The sequence below is a fragment of the Fundulus heteroclitus genome, chromosome 21, assembly GCF_011125445.2.
Source record: "Fundulus heteroclitus isolate FHET01 chromosome 21, MU-UCD_Fhet_4.1, whole genome shotgun sequence".
Classification (NCBI taxonomy): Eukaryota; Metazoa; Chordata; class Actinopteri; order Cyprinodontiformes; family Fundulidae; genus Fundulus; species Fundulus heteroclitus.
In genome coordinates, this window is record NC_046381.1 from 37,284,516 (window position 1) to 37,305,079 (window position 20,564).

At 44.5% G+C, this 20,564-nt stretch overlaps 1 protein-coding gene and 2 long non-coding RNA genes across 3 annotated transcripts; all 3 read right to left on the minus strand.

The window, feature by feature from the left end:
- Positions 1–41: 41 nt before the first annotated feature.
- On the minus strand, positions 42–1,267 carry LOC118556939. Its single transcript, XR_004927508.1, has 4 exons — positions 1,165–1,267; positions 1,062–1,084; positions 217–306; positions 42–151 (listed from the first exon to the last, which is right to left on the minus strand). It is a non-coding gene; the product is annotated as an uncharacterized LOC118556939 (long non-coding RNA).
- Positions 1,268–2,419: 1,152 nt separating this feature from the next.
- On the minus strand, positions 2,420–10,510 carry LOC118556949. The gene is made up of 4 exons (XR_004927516.1): positions 10,405–10,510; positions 5,145–5,338; positions 2,604–2,686; positions 2,420–2,492 (listed from the first exon to the last, which is right to left on the minus strand). It is a non-coding gene; the product is annotated as an uncharacterized LOC118556949 (long non-coding RNA).
- A 1,956-nt stretch (positions 10,511–12,466) lies between these two features.
- Positions 12,467–19,794, minus strand: LOC118556192 (DNA repair protein XRCC2-like). The gene is made up of 6 exons (XM_036124767.1): positions 19,733–19,794; positions 15,896–15,977; positions 15,769–15,804; positions 15,548–15,697; positions 15,194–15,470; positions 12,467–12,892 (listed from the first exon to the last, which is right to left on the minus strand). The coding sequence occupies exons 1-6, from the start codon at positions 19,751–19,753 to the stop codon at positions 12,583–12,585; spliced, it is 876 nt and encodes a 291-aa protein (XP_035980660.1). The 5' UTR covers positions 19,754–19,794; the 3' UTR covers positions 12,467–12,582.
- Between the last annotated feature and the right edge of the window lie 770 nt (positions 19,795–20,564).

Genomic DNA, 20,564 nt, shown 5'->3' on the forward strand with positions numbered 1-20,564 from the left:
AATCACCTGTAAATTATCCTTTCACCCTGTCAGAGACTCACCTGAGTGCTCCCCAAGTCGATGGCTTTGTCCACGTAGAGCAGGGACTGGCCATCGCCCTGCCTTACGCCTTCTGACCAGGCGGCACACTGCAGGTGAGCACAGCACTGACCTGCACACAGAGCCAGGTTAGCACAGGGTGGAGGAGGTGAGGAGGAGCAGCAGGGGCCCGCATACCTGTGGGGTCGAACAGTGACTGGACGTTGATGTCGTGTGGAAGGCCGATGGGTCCCAGCTGCTTCATGAACTCTGAGGAAGACTCGTCTTCTGAAGAGCGACAGGTAAAGCAGTCAGTGGCCCGCTGACCGGCACCACCTGGAGCACATCCACCACCTGGAGCACATCCACCACCTGAGACACATCACACCACACCTGGAGCACATGCACCCCCTGGAGCACATGCATCACCTGCATCACATGCACATCTGGAGCACATCACCACCCCTTGATCACATGCACCACCTGGAGCACATGCACCACACCTTGATCACATGCACCACCTGCACCACCTGGAGCACATCCACCACCTTGATCACATGCACCACATGCATCACCTGGAGCACATGCACCACCTGGAGCACATGCATCATCTGGAGCACATGCATCATCTGGAGCACATGCATCATCTGGAGCACATGCACCACATGCACCACCTGGAGCACATCCACCACCTGCATCACATGCACCACCTGGAACACATGCATCACCTGCATCACATGCACCACCTGCATCACATGCACCACCTGGAGCACATGCACCACATGCATCCCCTGGATCACATGCACCACCTTGATCACATGCATCCCGGAGCACATGCACCACCTGGAGCACATGCACCACCTTGATCACATGCACCACCTGGAGCACATGCACCACCTGGAGCACATGCACCACCTGCATCACATGCACCACCTGGAGCACATGCACCACCTTGATCACATGCATCCCCTGAGCACATGCACCACCACCTGGAGCACACACGCACCACCTTGATCACATGCACCACCTCCACCAGTACTCACCACACTGCGCCGGACTGCTGCACCTGAACACAGACAGACAGCTTGTTAGCACAGCGACACCACCCGCTGCTGTCTGTCATAAACAGGAAGTGAGGTCACTTACTTGGCCGGGGCCGGGTCGCCGCGGTAGCAGTGGTCGTGGCAGTCGTCGTCTCGGTCGGAGAGGGCGCGGCGGTTCAGGATGTGGAGGGGGATGTAGCCTGGCGTCGGGCCGAATACCACCAGCCGGCCCTGGCCCAGCGGTGGCTTGGTCGCACGCGATAACAGAAGGCACACTGCTTCAGCCTGCAGGACAGGTGAGTACAGGTGAGCACACCTGGCCTTACATGACCCTAACCACCTGATGCCTCCTGGAACGAAGGCCCTGGAAACCAACGGGAACCAGGGCCAACACTCCTAGTTTCTAAAAAGCGGAGCAACAACGCAGCACCTCCAGGTGGGCCTGGGCAGACGGGGAGCACACCTTCAGCTGGAAGGAGTGGCTCCTCCCACTTTCTCCTCTGCTATATTCAGCTCTCTGCTGAGTGAAAATCATTCCCTGGTCAGCCTGGGTTAGGAATCTTTCTGCCAGGAGGCCCAGTTTTCCCTTCTTGTTCTCTTAACCAGGGCTCCTCCAGTTCAGAACCATCCCAGGTGGTCCCTGCCCAGGTCACCTGCATCAAACACCTGAGCTTCCCACCAGCATGGAGGCTCTGCAGAGCTCTGCTGAGAGCTCAGAGTGGAGTGCAGGTGAGGACCCTGGAGGACCCTGTCCAGGAGGACCCGGGATAACCCTGGTAATGGAGAACCTTGGGTCCTGGAGGACCCTGGAGAACCCTGGTAATGGAGAACCTTGGTCCTGGAGGACCCTGGGGAACCCTGAACCAGAGCCCCCGCCCTCAGAGAGACTCACCAGTTTCTTGGTGAGTGCGAGGCTGGGGGTGGGCGAGCCCCCCGCCTCGTCTGACGGGAGTGCTGGAACAGGGGGACAGGGAGTCCTCATCCTCGTCCTCCAGCTGCAGGCCCCAGGGACGCTGGAGAAGCGACAGCGGGGACTCGGCGCCGGGTTCTGCTCCATACCACCGACACCGCGACCCTCCTCAGGCTCCGTGGTACCGGGACACAGCCGCCTTCCAGGGGGGCGGGGCTGTTTGCTCAAACTGGGCTGGGTGTCTTCTCCTGGTTCCGGATCTGGTCTGCAGTCTGGGTAAGGGGGGCGGACCGGAGGACCCTCCTCCGGGACCGTCTCTGGGATCGGCGCAGCAGGAGCCGGACCGGTTTTGCGTTCCTCCTGGGAAACGGGTGCTACTTCTGAGCTGCGCTCACGGTCTGGTTCCGGACAGGGACTGAACTCAGGCCCCGGGTCTGGGACCATGTGTGACTTTCCCCTGGAGGTGGAGCGCCGGCGCCCCGTGGGCTTCGCCTCCTCCGGCTCCTTGGGTTCCTTGGACTCTGAGGACATCAAGCAGAGTTTAGCAGAACCAGGCAGACATCAGCAGAACTTCAGGTCCAAAACACCTGCCTAACAGTGGGTGGCGCTCTCGGCGAGGCTTCCTTGCTCACCTGACTTCTTCTGGGCCCGGTTCTTTTCTGGAGGGCCCTTGCTCTCTTCATCCTCTACCTGAGCTCTTCCTCGGCTCCGCCCCCTGCAGGAAGACGGTCGACGGTTAACGAATGCATGGCACGCCGCACTGATGCAGTAATTCACACAGCGCCAAGCAGGTACTGAGGCTCTAACAGGCTGTTACAATGTTTCTGTTAAAATGTTTCTGTTAAAATTTTAAAATGTTTCTGTTAAAATGTTTCTGTTAAAATGTTAAAATGTTTCTGTTAAAATGTTTCTATTAAAATTTTAAAATGTTTCTGTTAAAATGTTTCTATTAAAATTTTAAAATGTTTCTGTTAAAATGTTTCTATTAAAATTTTAAAATGTTTCTGTTAAAATGTTTCTGTTAAAATGTTTCTGTTAAAATGCTAAAATGTTTCTGCTAAAATTTTAAAATGTTTCTGTTAAAATGTTTCTATTAAAATTTAAAATGTTTCTGTTAAAATGTTTCTATTAAAATTTTAAAATGTTTCTGTTAAAATGTTTCTGTTAAAATGCTAAAATGTTTCTGCTAAAATTTTAAATGTTTCTGTTAAAATGTTTCTGTTAAAATGTTTCTGTTAAAATGCTACAATGTTTCTGTTAAAATGTTTCTGTTAAAATGTTAAATGTTTCTGTTAAAATGTTTGTTAAATGTTACAATGTTTCTGTTAAAATGTTACAATGTTTCTGTTAAAATGTTAAAATGTTTCTGTTAAAATGTTACAATGTTTCTGTTAAAATGTTACAATGTTTCTGTTAAAATGTTACAATGTTTCTGTTAAAATGTTTCTGTTAAAATTTTAAAATGTTTCTGTTAAAATGTTTCTGTTAAAATGTTAAAATGTTTCTGTTAAAATGTTTCTGTTAAAATGTTTCTGTTAAAATGTTTCTGTTAAAATGTTTCTGTTAAAATGCTAAAATGTTTCTGTTAAAATGCTAAAATGTTTCTGTTAAAATGCTAAATGTTTCTGTTAAAATGTTTGTTAAATGTTACAATGTTCTGTTAAAATGTTTGTTAAATGTTAAAATGTTTCTGTTAAAATGTTTCTGTTCTGTTAAAATGCTAAAAATGTTTCTGTTAAAATGCTAAAATGTTTCTGTTAAAATGTTAAAATGTTTCTGTTAAAATGTTAAAATGTTTCTGTTTAAATGTTTCTGTTAAAATGTTTCTGTTAAAATGTTAAAATGTTTTTTGGTAAAATGTTTTGGTTAAAATGTTTCTGTTAAAATGTTAAAATGTTTCTTTTAAAATGTTTCTGTTAAATGTTTTGGTTAAAATGTTTCTGTTAAATGTTAAAATGTTTCTTTTAAAATGTTTCTGTTAAAATGTTTTGGTTAAAATGTTTGTTAAATGTTAAATGTTTCTGGTAAATGTTTTGGTTAAAATGTTCTGTTAAAATGTTAAAATGTTTCTTTAAAATGTTGCTGTTAAAATGTTTTGGTTAAAATGTTCTGTTAAAATGTTAAACATGTTTCTTTTAAAATGTTTCTGTAAAATGTTTTGGTTAAATGTTTGTTAAAATGTTAAAATGGTTTCTTTTAAAATGTTTCTGTAAAATGTTTTGGTTAAAATGTTTCTGTTAAAGGTTTAAAAATGTTTCTGTTAAAAATGTTAAAATGTTTCTGTTAAAATGTTAAATGTTTCTGTTAAAATGTTTCTGTTAAAATGTTAAAATGTTTCTGTTAAAATGTTTCTGTTAAAATGTTTCTGTTAAAATGTTTCTGTTAAAATGTTTCGGTTAAAATGTTTCGGTTAAAATGTTTCGGTTAAAATGTTTCTGTTAAAATGTTTCTGTTAAAATGTTTCTGTTAAAAATGTAAAATGTTTCTGTTAAATGGTTGTTTGTTAAAATGTTACTGTTAAAATGTTTCTGTTAAAATGTTTCTGTTAAAATGTTTCTGTTAAAATGTTAAAAAGTTTATGGTCTGCGGTACTACTCCTCTCTAGGATTGAAGGAGGTAATCAAGCTAATCAAAATGGCGGCGCCCGTAACATTCAGGAAGTTATGCTTGGTTATAATTGTGATATTTCGTTGTTTGCGGAGAGTCAGGCGAAGAAGGTAAATTTTCTTGACAGAGTCGGCTTTTGGGAAGTGGATAAGACAAACGGACGTTCTAATCAGGGCTTAGAGACGCAGGAAACAACGACAGACGCTGAGGTTCATCATAAGCAGAATCATCACTGGAAACAGTGTGTCATGGTAGGGAAGCTAGTATTTTCATGAATGTCTGCTGCGTGTTAGAGGAGATGAAGCGGTCTGCTCATGCGCTCTTTGTTATCAGAGAATCGAGCCACTGATAATTGCTCTGCTCGTTTCTGGGTGTTCAGGCTGACCTGCAAGACTTTCAGCCATTTCAGGTTCCTCTCATCGCTGCAGAGGACGTCTGAAAGAGGCTGAACGTCTTCACAAATTAGTCCACTCTAATTAACAAGTTAACCTACTTAACTAATTAATTAATGTAGCTTTCATGGCCAACCAGGCCTCTGCAGAGGTTCTGTTATTGGCTCTACTTACTTCTTCCTGGATGCAGGAGGAGGAGGAGGAGGGAGGCGGCGGCGCCGCCTTGCGGCCATTGCTCCCATCTTTCCGGGGGCCGCCCACGGGGCCGCTTCTCAAGGGCGGAGCTTGTGGCTGCGGCTTTGGCCCCAGCCCGGGTGACGGGAGGGGGCGGTCCTCTGTCCCGAGGCTCCTGAGCCTCAGAGGGCATTCTGCAGGGAGACACATGCAGGTCAAAGGTTACCAGATGAAGTCATCAACACACCTGAATTCTACTGCAGCGGCCTTCCACCTGGTCAGGTAACCCCATCCTGCTTCTGAGGCCAATGAGCTCCTCAGCTCCTTCAGGGGCTTACCTGCTACACAATTCTCGCGGTACGTCTGCGTTCACAAACACCAGAATCCATCGTGTATCGCTGCGGCTTCAACCGTTAGTGTCTGAACCAGAAACGGTCTGGACCAATCACGTTGCAGTATTGTGGTTTAAGGCGGGACGTAGCGCTGTGATGAAAAAGCTGCTGAGTAGAGGTGGGCGGATGGATATATGGATACCAACGCTGGTATTTATACTTTATAATAAAGAGCTATACTTCTTCTCTCCTGCGCTCTGACTGCAGCACATTCACCAAAGTTTGCTGCTCCCCTCAGCACCGTCACAGGTGCAGCAGCGCCAGCCAATCAGCAGGCAGGCTCAGCCTGGCCCCACCCACTCCGCTCTCTTTCAGAGTAGATATTATATGTCAGATGTTACTGGAGCCGTCAGAAAGTGTAATTAAGAACCAAGTAGTTTAAGAAGACAAGCATCTTGACCTGCGTCATGTGGCGGAGAGAATCCAGTCATTTTTTAAAAATAAAATACTAAATAAAACTAAAATACTGTTATGTGTTCATTCTACTGTCTCTCTTCAAGGTTGGTCGCGTTTCTCTCCTCTCCAGCTCTTCACCCCACCCCACCCTCCTGCTTCTGCTGCTATGTCTTGTCTTTCTGAGCACTTTCTTCATATCAACTGAACTCAGAACTCTCCCCCGCTCCCTCATCCCCCGCTAACATCTGTGGATGCTTTCTGAACTGTTGGCCGGCTGATAACGTCAAGGACAATGGCCTCTGGAGAGCGATCACGGAAATATAAACACTTTCACCCAAACAGACACACATAACTGATGCTCATATAAACTGATGAACTTACACGCGACTAGTCTCAAATGTTTACCTTTCAGCTTTTATGTGTCTCGTCTTATTTGTGCTTCTCGTGCCGAGGTTTTTGATATCTCAAACGGTATCCTGTATTAGGATAAAGTGTGAGATATGTGTTTTTTCCTCTGCCTTCCTATTGTGGCTCCTATCTTTCCACAGAGTAATGGCAGCGCCCTGTGGGCACCGTGTAGGCGGTGTCCTTGGCAGCATGGCCTCAGTAAATCGTCTCCCCCTGAAATGTTTGTGATGTATGTGATGTTATGGCGGTTGTACTGAAACAGCAGTTTCCCTCTGGGATTATTAAAGTATTTCTGATGTGATTCTATGCGGCCCCGTACCAATTTACCCACGGTCTGGCACCGGTCTTGGTCACATGACGGATGTGTGGGTCACAGGTGACACACTGGAGCTTTAAGTTCACCCAGTGTTGCAGTTTGGGCGGGGGACGTGTGTCGTAATATCTGTTTGTGTGGACTGACATGGTACATTACCAACGTTTGCCACTTACAGCCCAGCGGTGAGCTCCTTTCACAGGACTACACCCTGACCACCAACACAGAGCTGGCGGAGCGACCGCAGTTCTCCCCAGACCATGCAATCATGGCGCAGCGCCGCCATTTTCCCCCAATCGTTTTCCTCGGGTTAATCCAAAATCCTCGGCCCGCGCGTCACTTTCCACAAAAAGAATCACCACAAAACACAAGCGCTACACGAAGCCGAAGGTCAGAGGGCGATCTCTGCGTTTTTGTTGCGTCCTTGGCGGATATGTTGGCGTAAGAACAAACAGCAGAAGCTTGTTAGGCTAGCCCGTATGCAAGTTAATATTATGCATTTGCTTGCAAATGTTACCTTTTTACTCATATTTTTACAAGGGTCAGACGATCAAGCGAGATATATATATATATATATATATATATATATATATATATATATATATATATATATATCTTCTTGCAGCAAGAAGGTTCTGGGTTCAAATCCAACCCTGGGTCTTTCTGCATGTTCTGTGCATCCGTGGGTCCTCTCTGGGTACTCGGGCTTCCTCCCACAGTCCAAAAACATGACTGTTAGGTTAATTGGTATCTCTAAATTCTCCTTAGGTGTGAGTGTGTGTGTGAATGGTTGTTTGTCCTGTCTGTCTCTGTGTTGCTCTGCGACAGACTGGCGACCTGTCCAGGTGAAACCCGCCTCTCACCCAGTGAACGCTGGAGATAGACACCAGCAACCCCCACGACCCCATGAGGGACTAAGCGGGTCAGAAAACGGATGGATGGATGGATATAGATTTTAATTTCTTGATAATTATCGATATCAATCAACACAATTTCTATTTGATCCATATGCTTTTTTTCTATAACGTTCAGCTCTAATTTGTACAGATTGTTAGCAATCAACATTTGATTTGACCTTAAGAAGAACTTGGTGTTGGATATGTTCTTCCACTGATCATTATGGGCGTTGTGAGATCTTTGGCCAACACTTTGGATGAACTGCGAGCCTTGACAAGGACTCAGCCAGAACATGGAGAATGCAGCAGTGTTTCCCGCAGCGCAATCTTGGCGAGGTGGCCGCCTCGCCAAACTCACACTACCGCCTCGCCAACATTCCCCAAAAAAAAACAAAAAAAAAAACTAACTCGATATGCTTGCATGTTTATTTGACGTTAACACACGTTTTTTGTTGTTGTTGCTTTCGCGCGTGCATATAGTGAATGGCAGGGAAAACACACATGGATACCCCCCCCCCCCCCCGCGTGCAACAGTTGTCGTCTACCCCCACCCCCCCAACTCACTGCCTCGCCTAAGCAAATTCCTGCGGGAAACACTGTGCAGTGTTACACGTTTCATGGGGACATTGCAGCAGGAGCATATCCCCAACTCCAGCGTCTCTCTGCCAAGCAGCAAGAGCAAAGGTGGTGGATTGGCAGTGCTGGTGAACAACAGATGGTGTCTTCCAGGACACGTCACTGCGAGGTTTCGTCTCTGCAGCCAGAAGTGTTAGCGGTGAGTTTCATTAGGGCTGGACAATAATTCAACAACAATATATATCAATTGATAGAAAAAGAGTCAGTAAACAATTTGATGAAATAACAGTTTTCCTTCCGTTTGTGTTCTAGCCATTATAGTTGTTACATCCTCCCGACCAATCACAATGCAGACTCAGGAATGCCGAGCTCGCCCCCTTGATGCATTTTTTTCTTTTTAAAAACATGCAGTTTTGATAAAAAAAAGTTGGTTGAATAAAGGGCTGAGTTTGAAAGCAGTGTGTTCTGTATCTAAACATAGGTTGTTAAGCATCAGAATAAAATGGCCAGGCTGCACTCATGATTATGATTTCTGTGTTATCCATATGCTTTTTTTCTACATCGCCCAGCCCTAAGTCAAGTTGCCCCAATAACTGCTATGAACCAATGGTTAATGACGAAATGATGACGTTAATAACTCAAAAACATGCAAACTGACTCCGCCCACATTATGTTCACCTGCCCAAAGCAAATTATACCCACTAAATAAAAATGAAAACCAGCTAACGTGGCAACACTGAGTCTGACGAGCCATGAGCCCCAACCACATGCTAACGCTAAAGCTCACCGCGGAAAACGTGGTTTAATGTCAGTAAAATGTGTGTAACGTGTCTCAGTTGTTCCTTAGCAGAACCCCCACTCTGACATAAAACGTACTGTACAGCTCCTAAAAAAAGATTTGTCTTTTTCATGTAATTGGTTTTTATCGGGTTTTAATCAATTGTCTCTAAACTCGGCAATCTAAAAGAAATCATCAAGCCATGTAACCCGTGATAACCTCAGGTTCTGGACAGGCGTGTTGCTCCAGAGAACGCTCAGACACATGAACAGGGGGAACACTACCAACATAACACGAAGCCATAAAGGAACCTCAGAATCACCTGGGGCGGCTGTGGCTTGATGGGTTGAGTAGTCTCTGGCAATCAGAGGGTTGTGGGTTTGATTCCAGTTTACCCTTGCCACATGTCAATGTGCCCTTGGGCAAGACACTTAACCCCAAGTTGCCTACCGAGCTGCGTCTCGGTGTATGAATGTGTGTGCGTTAGTGAGAGTGACTGGGTGAATGTGGCTATAGTGTACAGCGCTTTGGGTGGTCAGCATGACTGGAAAAGAGCTACATCAGTTCAGTCCATTTACCTGGAAGCGCCACTGGAACAGAACCATCAGAACCACAGAAAATCCAACCCAGAATCTCTAGAATCCTAGAACCCAAAAGCCCACAAACAGCAACACCATGTAGACCTCCACTGGAAGATTAAAGTGCTAGATCCATACATGCGTGGAACCTTAGGAGACCATCATGATAGGCATGTGAAAGAACCAGGGAGTCGGACCCACCTAGAATCCTCATAACTAAACATTGCATCAGGACCGGAACCCATATCTGTAGGGTTAGACCCATAAGAACATGGATCAGAACCAATTCTGGAACCTTTACCTGAAACTATTCTAAAGCAGGAATGGAGAACCCTTTAGAACCCTGGAACGTCCCAGCTAACCTGGGTACTGCTCAGCTTTTATGGGGTGGATCTCCATCAGATGGGTCGGTACCGATCAGAAGTCGGAGGACCGCTTTCACACCCGTAGTATGATGATTATTATTATAGTTAAGAATAATTATTATTTATGTGACTCCGGGTCAGGTAAGCCCTACCTGAGCGGTTAATAACCCGCCCGTTCCAGGCTAACACACCCACCTGTCAGACTGAGTCCACCCACCCGAACCCATCCGAGGGACGGGTTCGGGGGTGGGTCAGCAGCTGCCCCCTGACCCGGAGTGGCCATCCGCTGGCTGTTACTGACAGTCGGTGTAGGAAGCCAGCAGCTAGACGTTAGCAGCTAGCCGTTAGCCGCTAGCCGTTAGCCGCTAGCAGTTAGCCGCTCCGCCCCGTTCACTTCACACTTAGCATTAGCTTCTTTAGCTTGATTAGCATTAGCTCGGCGGCTGTTCGTCCTGCTCTGCAGGCTGATGACAGCCGGACAGGGAGCACGGACAGCGGCCTCAGTCCCCGGGTAAGTGCAGCTTGGCGGCGGGTGGAGAACAGAAACGGTCTGCTTACTGATTTGATGCGGTTCTCCTTTTCCTCTCCAGCTTTCAGCCAACTTAGAGCGACGTGTTCAACAGCGAACTTATCCGACAGATAACATCTGCGTCAGGGGTCTGCCGTGAGGAGCTGCTCCGTGGAAACATTCCCGTGGGCCGTGGCAGGGAAACACGCCGTTTAGGCGCAGATAATCGGGGAAAAATCAAACTTGAAGCGGTCGCTCCGTCATGGAGGCCATGTTTGGGAGCGACCGAAGCACCGCCTGTCAGCACCGGCAGGAGAAGTAGATCCCAAAAAACAGCCCCTGTAGCTTCATCGGGTGGGCGGTCAGCCCTGAATCCAGCACCGGGAGAAAGGGAGCTTTACACCGGATCGTGGCCCGGCAGAGTGTCGGTGTTGCTCGGCTCTCTGTCGGACCGGTTTCGTTTGTTTGTGTTGTGTAAAAAGTGTGTGTGACCCCGCGGAGGGATCTGCTGGAGGGTTGCTCCTGTGAAGCGGCTCCTGTCATCAGACCCGAGAAACCCGGAGCGGATCAGAAGCGGTGGATCCGGACTGCTGTAAACACAACACCGGAACTGGCCAGATCCCCGCAGAGAGAACACGCTGAGTGCTCCCCGGTGGTTTGGCCAAATGTAGCCTTTTGTTCTCCACATGTTCTGGTTCCTGGTTATCAGTTTAAGAGATGGTGTTAAAATGATCTCTACTAATGATCTCATGGTTCTCTGTGGTCCATGTTCTGCTCATGGTACCTGGTCAGTACTTACACTGCAAAAAGGGAACTAAAAGTAAAATGGTCTTGAAATGAGTGTATTTGTCCTTTATTTGAGCTGTTAAATAAGATTATCTGCCAATGGAATGAGTATTTTTACCCCTAAAATAAGATAATTAAATATATTACACTTGAAATAAGATGATGGAGACGATTGTCCCTATTTTAAGTCCAAAAACCTCATTCCACTGGCAAATAATCCTATTTACCTGCTCAAATCGAGGACAAATACACTCATTTCAAGCTCCCAAGAAGAACTCTGGCCTTGTTATGTTCAGATACATCAGTGGTTCTCAATGTTTTCCTTTGAAGAAGGAAAGATTTTCAGGTCCCCAACAAAATGGGTCATCATTTACCCAGAATCCCTCTAATATCACATTGCCCTCTTACATAGGATATTTGGGTTTCTTAAGCTGTAAGCCATAATCAGCGATATTAAAACAATAAGCTTGCGATATTTCAGTTGATTTGTAATGAATCCAGAATGTATGACATATATGTTTTTTAATTGCATCACAGAAAATAAAGAACTTTATCACAATATTCTAATTTTCTGAGACAGTCCTGTATTCTTCAGTGATGGTATCAAGGCGTTGTTTGTTTGTACCTGTAACGCTTTATCAGCTGGTTCTGCTCTTCTTTTTACATCTCTCTTTTGGTGAAGAAGCACATTGAGGATGTATCGTTCTCTCCCTTTCCTCTCCTCTTTTTCTTTCACCTTTTAGTGTCCAACATGAAATATATTAATAAAGCTTCTTGCACGTATAAATCAAGCGGAGCAATATGGCGAATGCAGTAAGGCTCCACTTGTAAAAGTCAAATCTGTTGGGCTCTTTTTGGCATTAAGACAACAATTCTTATTTCCACATTGCCATACAAGACACTATAAAAAAAAAAAACAGATCTGGCGAAAGATCCGGGTCACAAGAACCCAAATGGATCAGGAGTTGAAAATAATACTAGACGATATTTACCTTTTTACATTAAAGGTTTTAATGGTCAATCTAAAGGCAGTTTCAAAGAACAAACTGGACTAGGTTCTCTAGACGGGATGTTGTTTGTTGAAACTTCTTTTCTCAGAGTTTTCTTTCAGTTTGAGGAGGTCCGGGTAAACTCAGCCATATCAGCAGAACCTTTGCAGAGTGGATCAACCAGTTAGTGGAACCATCAGTACCAGCTGGTGGAGGACCTTCAGCCTGCCAGCCGACCCTTGGTGCTCTGATGGCCACTTGTTCAACTTCTAAAACTACATAACTAAAAATGGGTTTCTAACCAAACAGCTGATGATCCACGGCCCAAACAAGAACATTCTGGTGCCTCTCTGGTTTTATTCACCTTTAACATGTTAGATTCAGATAACCTTAAATAAAAAGACCAGCATTAAGTCTTTAAAGTCGAGCAGGAAGACGAGGAGGTCCAAGGGTTCAGGTAAACTCCACCCCACCATCCGTCACTGTAAAGGAGCTGACCCTGGAAGCTTTGGTCCCCATCCAGGAGGAAGAGCAGTGGACGCTGAAGACCTGCCGGCTTCTCAGCTCTCTGTTCCCTCCATCTGCGGGGGCCAGCTTATTTTCAGCTTCCTGTCTGGAGCAGAGCAGCCGGTGGGTCACCAGACGCTGCCAGGAGCGACAGAGATATGACCGGTCCGGTTCTGAGGCGGAGGACGAGGAAGACGGTCCACTGGAACTCCTCCTGATGGTGTGGCAGGTTGCAAAGATGGTGATTCTGTAGTCCCTGTGGAGGCAACCGTAGATCAGAACGACTCTAAATCTCTCTAAATCTAGTGCACCTTAATGGACCAGTACAACGTTGAACATTACATCTTATTTAGGGCCTCCTCTGCAACAAGTTCTACTGGAGGTGGCAGGAACTGCTAGAGATGTCTATGTTCTCCCCACACAGCTGCTGTAACGATGTTCCAGTGCATGGACACGATGAAGGTCAGGAATCCAGGTCAACATGCGGCTGGGAGGACCAGGGGAACTCCCAACCTAATTAACTTGGGTTTCTTCCCTTCACAGAACATATTCACTGTTATGTTCATAGATTCATAGACTCTGTTTTTGTGATTGATGTGTTTGTTGGCTTCCTGTTTTCAGTTCATGGACTTGTGTATGAAGCCTTTGCTGCTCAGCTTCATCTGGATTCTCTGCTGCAGGGACGTCAAACTCCTCGAGGGCCGGTGTAGGAACCCGGTCTGCTCGGGGCCCCGCGCCTCCTGATGACGTCACAATACGGCAACTCCACTCAAACAAACTACATTGTGCCTGCGGTCTCTATTTGTAACAAATCAATTTTATTTGTAATAGGGACACATAAAAGTAATGCAAACTACTTTTTCCAATGTAATAAATGTATTTATATAAATCATTGACTATGTAACTATACATGCCCTTTTTTATGTTTCCCTTTTAAAATGTTGAAAGTATTAACAAATAATTTATTTTACAGATTACAGGAAATGTGTATATCTTTTTCTCACATTTGTAAAAAAAACGTACTGTATATTAATTAAATAACTGTAAGATCAAGAAAATAAAAGTAAAACATTATTTGATTTATCTTAAAGGTATTGTGGAAAATTTTCTCTTGCACAACAGCATCCCACCTCTGCTCAGAGGGATTGGTTTAAAGCAGGAGTTCCCAAACTTTTTTAGCCGCGCACCGCCCTTCCATGTCCCAGCTGGGTTAACACACCCCCAAGATTATATGTATATATATATATATAAAACGGTTGCAGTTACAACACAAACGTCGTAACAAAGCTTCTAAATCTGAATCTGACGCACAATTTATGCCGCAAAATACAAACACGAGCGCGCGTATTTTATGTCACCGCACGTTTCCAGCCAGAACGCGCGGTGCCGTAAAAAACACGGTGCCGTAAAAAACACGCGGTCTGAATTAAATGTTTCCTCTGGTGACGTAAACGACGTAAAGTCAGGAGACAGAAAGAGACATTTTCGTGTTAATTATGTATCGTTCCGTTATGACATCCAAGCACCAGACTGAGGTTTTGCTGCTAACACTTTATTTTAGGACGAACAGGACGGGACAGCTTTCACTCCACCGGTCCCCCGAATCACGACTCCTCTCCCCGGAAGTCACACGTTTCTTCCGGTATGACCCCAAAGCGATCTGATTTAAAGCAACAGTAAGTGTGCAACAGCATTTAGCAATAAAGTCTAATAAGGATCATTACAATACATTTTTATTTATTGATTAAATTAACAGTTTTTTGAGCTTTACAAAAGAAATGCTTATTTACACATCTTAATTGTGTGTGGGGGGAAAAAATCACGGTCAGGTGCCATTACAGTTTTCGCCTCGCGCACCCCCTAGTGGCAGCTCGCGCGCACCACACTTTGGGAAACCCTTGATTAAAGAATCTCCCAAATACAAGGCTTTTCTAATAAATAACACAACTCAGGTATTTGGTCAAAAAACCGACAGTGTCAGACGATTACCGTAAAATGTATTTGTTACAAATAGAGACCGCGGGCGCAATGTAGTTTGTTTGAGTGGAGTTGCCATACTGTGACGTCATCTGGAGGCTAAAGATAATGGGGAATTTCTTCACGTCCATGTTTACAAACCGCAATCCCGCTCTACAAGTAAGTTATCCGGACCAATCACAATGTTTTGCGTAATCGTGCAAACGTTAAACCAATCATGTATAGTGACGTCATCAGGAGGCGCAGGGCCCCGAGCTGATCTGGTACATAGACCTGCAGCTTTTATATGTGTCTCTTGTCCAACACACTTCAGTCAAAAAATCTGTGCTCATAAGACGGGCCTTCAGAGGTAAGCAGGAGCAGGCCGGTACTAATATCTACACTAACTAGAACCTCCTAATGAACCGGTACTAAACCACAGTCCCTTACCTTCACCAAAGATACCAGATAAAACCTTCTCCAGGACCGGCAAACCCTTTAGATGCTCCATAATACAGCAATCCTTTAAAATGTCTCATTGGGGACCACAAACCATCTAAACCACCTTAGCATCCAGTAAAACCCAATCTCAATGATCCACCTGAGCAGTCGTGCCATGAGCTCGGAACACTTGCTGAGTTTCTCCTCCTGCCTGGTGACGCTGGCTCCGCCCTCGCTGCGATCCGGCCAATAGAACGCTGAGATGCTGTCAATGAGAAGGAGAGCCACACTGGGCCGAGAAGATAACGTGGTCTCCAGGAAATGAAAAGTGAGGAGGAGCTGGGAGGAGGAGCAACAGTGGACCACCAGGAGGCGAGAAAGACAGGAACGTAGTGCTGCATCATTTGACCTGGCTGATGTCAAACTTGTGGAAACACCTGGAGACAAAGAAACTGTCTTATTCAGTTATGTAGCTTTGAAGCATCCAAAATCCTGGACGTGTTATTGGTTTCACCTGCGTTCAGTCGGTTGTCAAGGATGCTGACCAGCCGGAACATGTCCAGACTGTAGTCAGTGTCCACAAAGACAACGTCCACCTCTAGACCGCCAGCCGCCACTGGCAATACACACCGACACAGAAGGTGGTAGAGTAGCTCTGTCTTACCTGTAAAATACCAGAACAGAGTTCTCAGGTGGGTCTGAGGAACCTTCCCGCGGAACTAATGGAAAACTCACCTGTCCCCTCCGGACCATACAACTCCACCACCTCACCTGCCAGAGTCAAACACAACTGCCTTCAAAAACAACCAGCCAGCTTGACAGCTTGTAGCAGCCATCGGAGGAAGTGGGTGGAGTTCCTTACCATGGTCAGGTCCTCCATCATCAGCAAACAACCGAGGCTCAATGTCCTTCAGGCAGCGACGGGCCTCCAGGCGGGCAAACAGCTGCAGAGACACAAGATTCTGATTCTGAACCAACTGACACTATTAACATAGACGTAGACTGTACCAGGTAAATCTGTTATTAACACCAGGACATAGACTGTACCAGGTAAATCTGTTAACACCAGAACGTAGACAGTTTCAAGTAAATCTGTTTTAAACACTAGAACGCAGAGAACAGATGTTATCTGTTAACACCAGGATGTAGACTATACCAGGTAAATCTGTTATTAACACCAGGACATAGACTGTACCAGGTAAATCTGTTATTAACACCAGGACGTAGATTGTACCAGGTAAGTCTGTTATTAACATCAGGACATAGACTGTACCAGGTAAGTCTGTTATTAACACCAGGACGTAGATTGTACCAGGTAAGTCTGTTATTAACACTAGAACGCAGAGAATAGATGTTATCTGTTAACACCAGGATGTAGACCGTACCAGGTAAATCTGTTATTAACATCAGGACGTAGACGGTACCAGGTAAATCTGTTATTAACATCAGGAAATTGAATGTACCAGGTAAGTCTGTTAACACCAGGACGTAGACTATACCAGCTAAGTCTGTTATTACCACCAGGATGTAGACCGTACCAGGTAAATCCGTTATTACCACCAGGATGTAGACTGTACCTGGTAAATCTGTTATTAACATCAGGACGTTGACTGTACCAGGTAAGTCTGTTAACACCTTGAAGTAGACTATACCAGCTAAGTCTGTTATTACCACCAGGACGTAGACTGTACCAGGTAAATCTGTTATTAACATCAGGACGTAAGTCTGTTATTAATATAAGGACGTAGGCTGTACCAGGTAAATCTGTTATTAACACCAGGACGTAGACTGTACCAGCTAAGTCTGTTATTACCTCCAGGACGTAGACTGTACCAGGTAAATCTGTTAACACCAGAACGTAGACAGTTTTGAGTAAATCTGTTTTTAACACTAGAACACAGAGAACAGATGTTATTTGTTAACACCAGGACGTAGACTGTACCAGGTAAATCTGTTATTAACATCAGGATCTGATTGGCCACTACTGTGGTCACCCTGGATCTGATAGGTTGGCTCCTAATTTTTGAACCAGGATAAGTACAATGCACCTATTAATCACAGTGGAAAGCTCACGTGTGATGCAGATCTAGGTTCAGATAGGGATTAAGAGAAGTTATTATAACTACATTTGAAACAAACAGACCAGATTTCTGGTCAGTTACAAATTCTTTTGAGATTTGTGGGTCGCATATTCCAGTACGTCAGACCTCCCGCTTTGTGTTGCGTTAAACTTGCTGCACTACTAATTACACGGAGAAAGTAGAACGGGTCAACCAAAACTTCTGTTCTGGCTGAAGTATCTTGTCGATTGGTAAGAACATTTATTCCGTTGTATACTTTGTCTATGAATGTTTCAATGCGTCATTCAGTCCCAAAAGCCATAAGCCGCAGGCTAGCTGCTTGGTCAGTTTGGTCCGTGAAGACATAATTCATGAAGTGAAGAAAAGTGAAGTTTTCTCAGTAATCGCTGATGAGACCAAAGACTTAAAAAAGAAGGAGCAGATTTCACTGGTTCTTCGTTATTACTACAACGGAGCAGTGCATGAAAGCTTTGTTGACTTTCAACAAGCAACCAAGTTAGATGCAGAAGGACTTAAGGACAGAATAGTCCACTGTTTGGAAAGATATGGACTTGAGTACAGAACCAACCTTGTTGGACAATGCTACGATGGAGCGTCTGTAAAGAGTGGGCAGCATTCTGGAGTGGCAGCGAGAATAAAAGCTGAAGCAATGCAGTCTATGTACACTGTAATGCCCATTGCTTTAAGCTGGTACTGGTAGATGCTGTGAAGGCAGTCCCAGAAGCAGACTGCTTTTTTCCCTTGATGCAGAAGACAAATGTTTACATGTCTGGTTCCTATGTTCATCAGAAGTGGCAGGATACACAAAAAGAAACATATGGAGGCTCAGTGATACCAGATGGGCATGTCGATATGTGGCCTGCAAAAATCTCATGGAGCGTTTACCAGCTGTACTTCATGTTCCTCATAGTATAGCTGAGGAAAATGTGGGAGAAAGATCTATTGATGCCAGAGGTTTACTGTATCAGTTAGACCTAAGCTTTGTTAGTCTTACTGCAACTTTCTGAAGGCTACTTGAGGCTGCAAAGCTGCTTTCAGACACCCTTTAGTCTCCTTCACTTGACCTCGGTATGGCAGTGGACTTGGTGAATGCTCTAAAGACTCTTTGGGAGTACAGAAGTGAATTTACTGATGTTCTGTGGAAAGATATAGTTAATGCTGCCACACAGTGTAAAATAGTTACTGAAAATGCTGAAACCGTCAATCCCAAAAAGTACCTTCAAGACTTGGTGGGTCTGTCATTGTATCTACACTTGGTCAGCACACATGCAAAACAGGAGGCAAGGATACTTTTAGCATGAGAGTCTTCTACCCTGGTGTGGACGCAATGATTGGAGAGATGATAGACGTTTCTCCAAAGAAAGTTGTGACATCGTGAGAGGATTCAAGCCATGGATCCAAAAAGCTTGACTTTTCTTCAAGAGGATCCAATGTGTCACTTAGCAGAAATTTATGAGAGTGATGTTGAAGATCTCAGTCATGAACTCCACAAGACAAGGAGGCTTTTGGAAAGAGAGCAACAAGCGGGAATGAAGCCCTTTTCAACTGAGCCTCACAAGGATATTAATCATCTCTGTAAGATAGCAATGACACTACCAGTCAGTACAGCAGCATGTGAGAGAAGCTTCTTCTCTGAAACGAATCAAGAACCATTTGTGCTCTACGATGTCTAATGGTACAATAAGTAATCTGGGTGTTCTTAACAATGAAGCTAGAAGAGAAAAGTCACTTGGCATGGATCGGATCATCCTACGTTTTTCTACCAATCATCACAACAGGAGAATCAATCTGTTTTAAATAAATAATGCTTTGCTTTTTTGTTCATTAAGCATAGGTGCCTAAACCATATTTTGGCTTTATGTTGCAATGTCAATAAAAAAAAGCGCTTCTTCTTCCTATCATTTTTTTCTTGCTTTCCAAAACTTTCAAATATGACTCAGTCAATCATACCATGAGGCTAAAGATGTGCAAGATAGATAAATGGTTTACTCCTGTATTTAATAGTGCATGTGTAAGAAAGATAAATCCATAACCTGTTTGTGAAATATTTCATACACAAGCACTGTCACAACAGAGATGTCTTGGTTACTGCAAGGAAATTATTACATTTTTATTGGTTCATGCCACAGTTAGGTGTGGTTTTTGACTAATATCTGTTTCTGAACTTTAAATAAAGAACATTTGTGTCAACGTTTGACTTATTTTATGTATATATATTTTCTGAACCTGCTCATTCCTGTTAGGTGCCATGAAGCAGGAAGGTGAGGCTTGTCTATATAACTTTTCTGGCCATCTTTCTCCAGCTTTATGCTCCATGTTGGCCGCCCCGGTAAAATGTTCTGGCTGCTGATGGATTGTTAATGCCGCGCCAGGCATTAACAATAATCTCTGTCTCCGGCATAAAGCGCCTTTCTCTGAAAGGGGAAACCTTAAAGAGGCGCGCTGAGCCGCTAACTGACGCTCCCTCCTTTACTTTGAAAAGCCTACAGAGACAGTTCCGGTGTTAAACTCCAGGGATTTGCACCGTCAACCTCATCAGTTGGAGGCTATTTCCATCACAGCTGACATCGCAGACTCCCCCTCAGCCTCAAGCTCACCTGCCCACGTCACAAGCTCACCTGAGTGCCGCTCTCAGCCATCTCTCCACGACCTTCTTCTTCTTCTTCTTCTTCCTCTTTATTTGGCGGATTACAAATAACTCACAGGTGCATACTGCCCCCTGCTGTACAGGAGTGTGTAGCTTAATGTGTTCTACATACTGTATTCTATTTTTTTAATTTTGTATTATGTAAAATAAAAACAACGCTTTATTAATTACCCTAAAAGCCTCATTGTTCAATAAGCACCGTAAAAATGTAACCCTTGTTCATTGCCTGTTTGTCAGTTTTTGTAGAGGAGCTGAGCAGCTCCTTCAGTGACAGGCTTAGACATTCTGCCTGTAAAAAGGAGCGCTACTGCAGGTCATTCATTCCTGCTGCTATCACATTATATAATACTGCACTATAACTGTAATAACTAATGTGCAATAATCTATTTAATACCCTGTGCGATAATCCTGAAGAAGTGACTTCTGCTGCTATCACCACGTGAATATATGTCAATACATACACACACACATATACATATATATATATATATATATATATATATATATATATATATATACAGTGGGGAGAACAAGTATTTGATACACTGTTGATTTTCCAGGTTTCCCCACTTGCAAAGCTTGAAGAAGACTGTAATTTTTATCATAGGTACTCTTCAACTGTGAGTGATGGAATCTAAAACAAAAATCCAGAAAAATACAATGTATGATTTTTAAATAATTAATTTCTATTTTATTGTGTGAAATAAGTATTTGATACACCAGAAAAATGAAACTTAATATTTGGTACAGAATCCTTTGTTTGCAATTACAGAGATCAGACGTTTCCTGTAGTTGTTGACCAG

What these genes read in the sequence shown, in the direction of transcription:
- LOC118556192 (XM_036124767.1), bottom strand. Translation starts at nt 19,753, where the DNA reads ATGGCTGAGAGCGGCACTCAG. An exon ending in TGGCTGAGAGCGGCACTCAG is followed by an intron (nt 15,978 to 19,732) that starts GTGAGCTTGTGA and finishes GTGTCTCTGCAG; the next exon opens with CTGTTTGCCCGCCTGGAGGC. An exon ending in GTATGGTCCGGAGGGGACAG is followed by an intron (nt 15,698 to 15,768) that starts GTGAGTTTTCCA and finishes GGTATTTTACAG; the next exon opens with GTAAGACAGAGCTACTCTAC.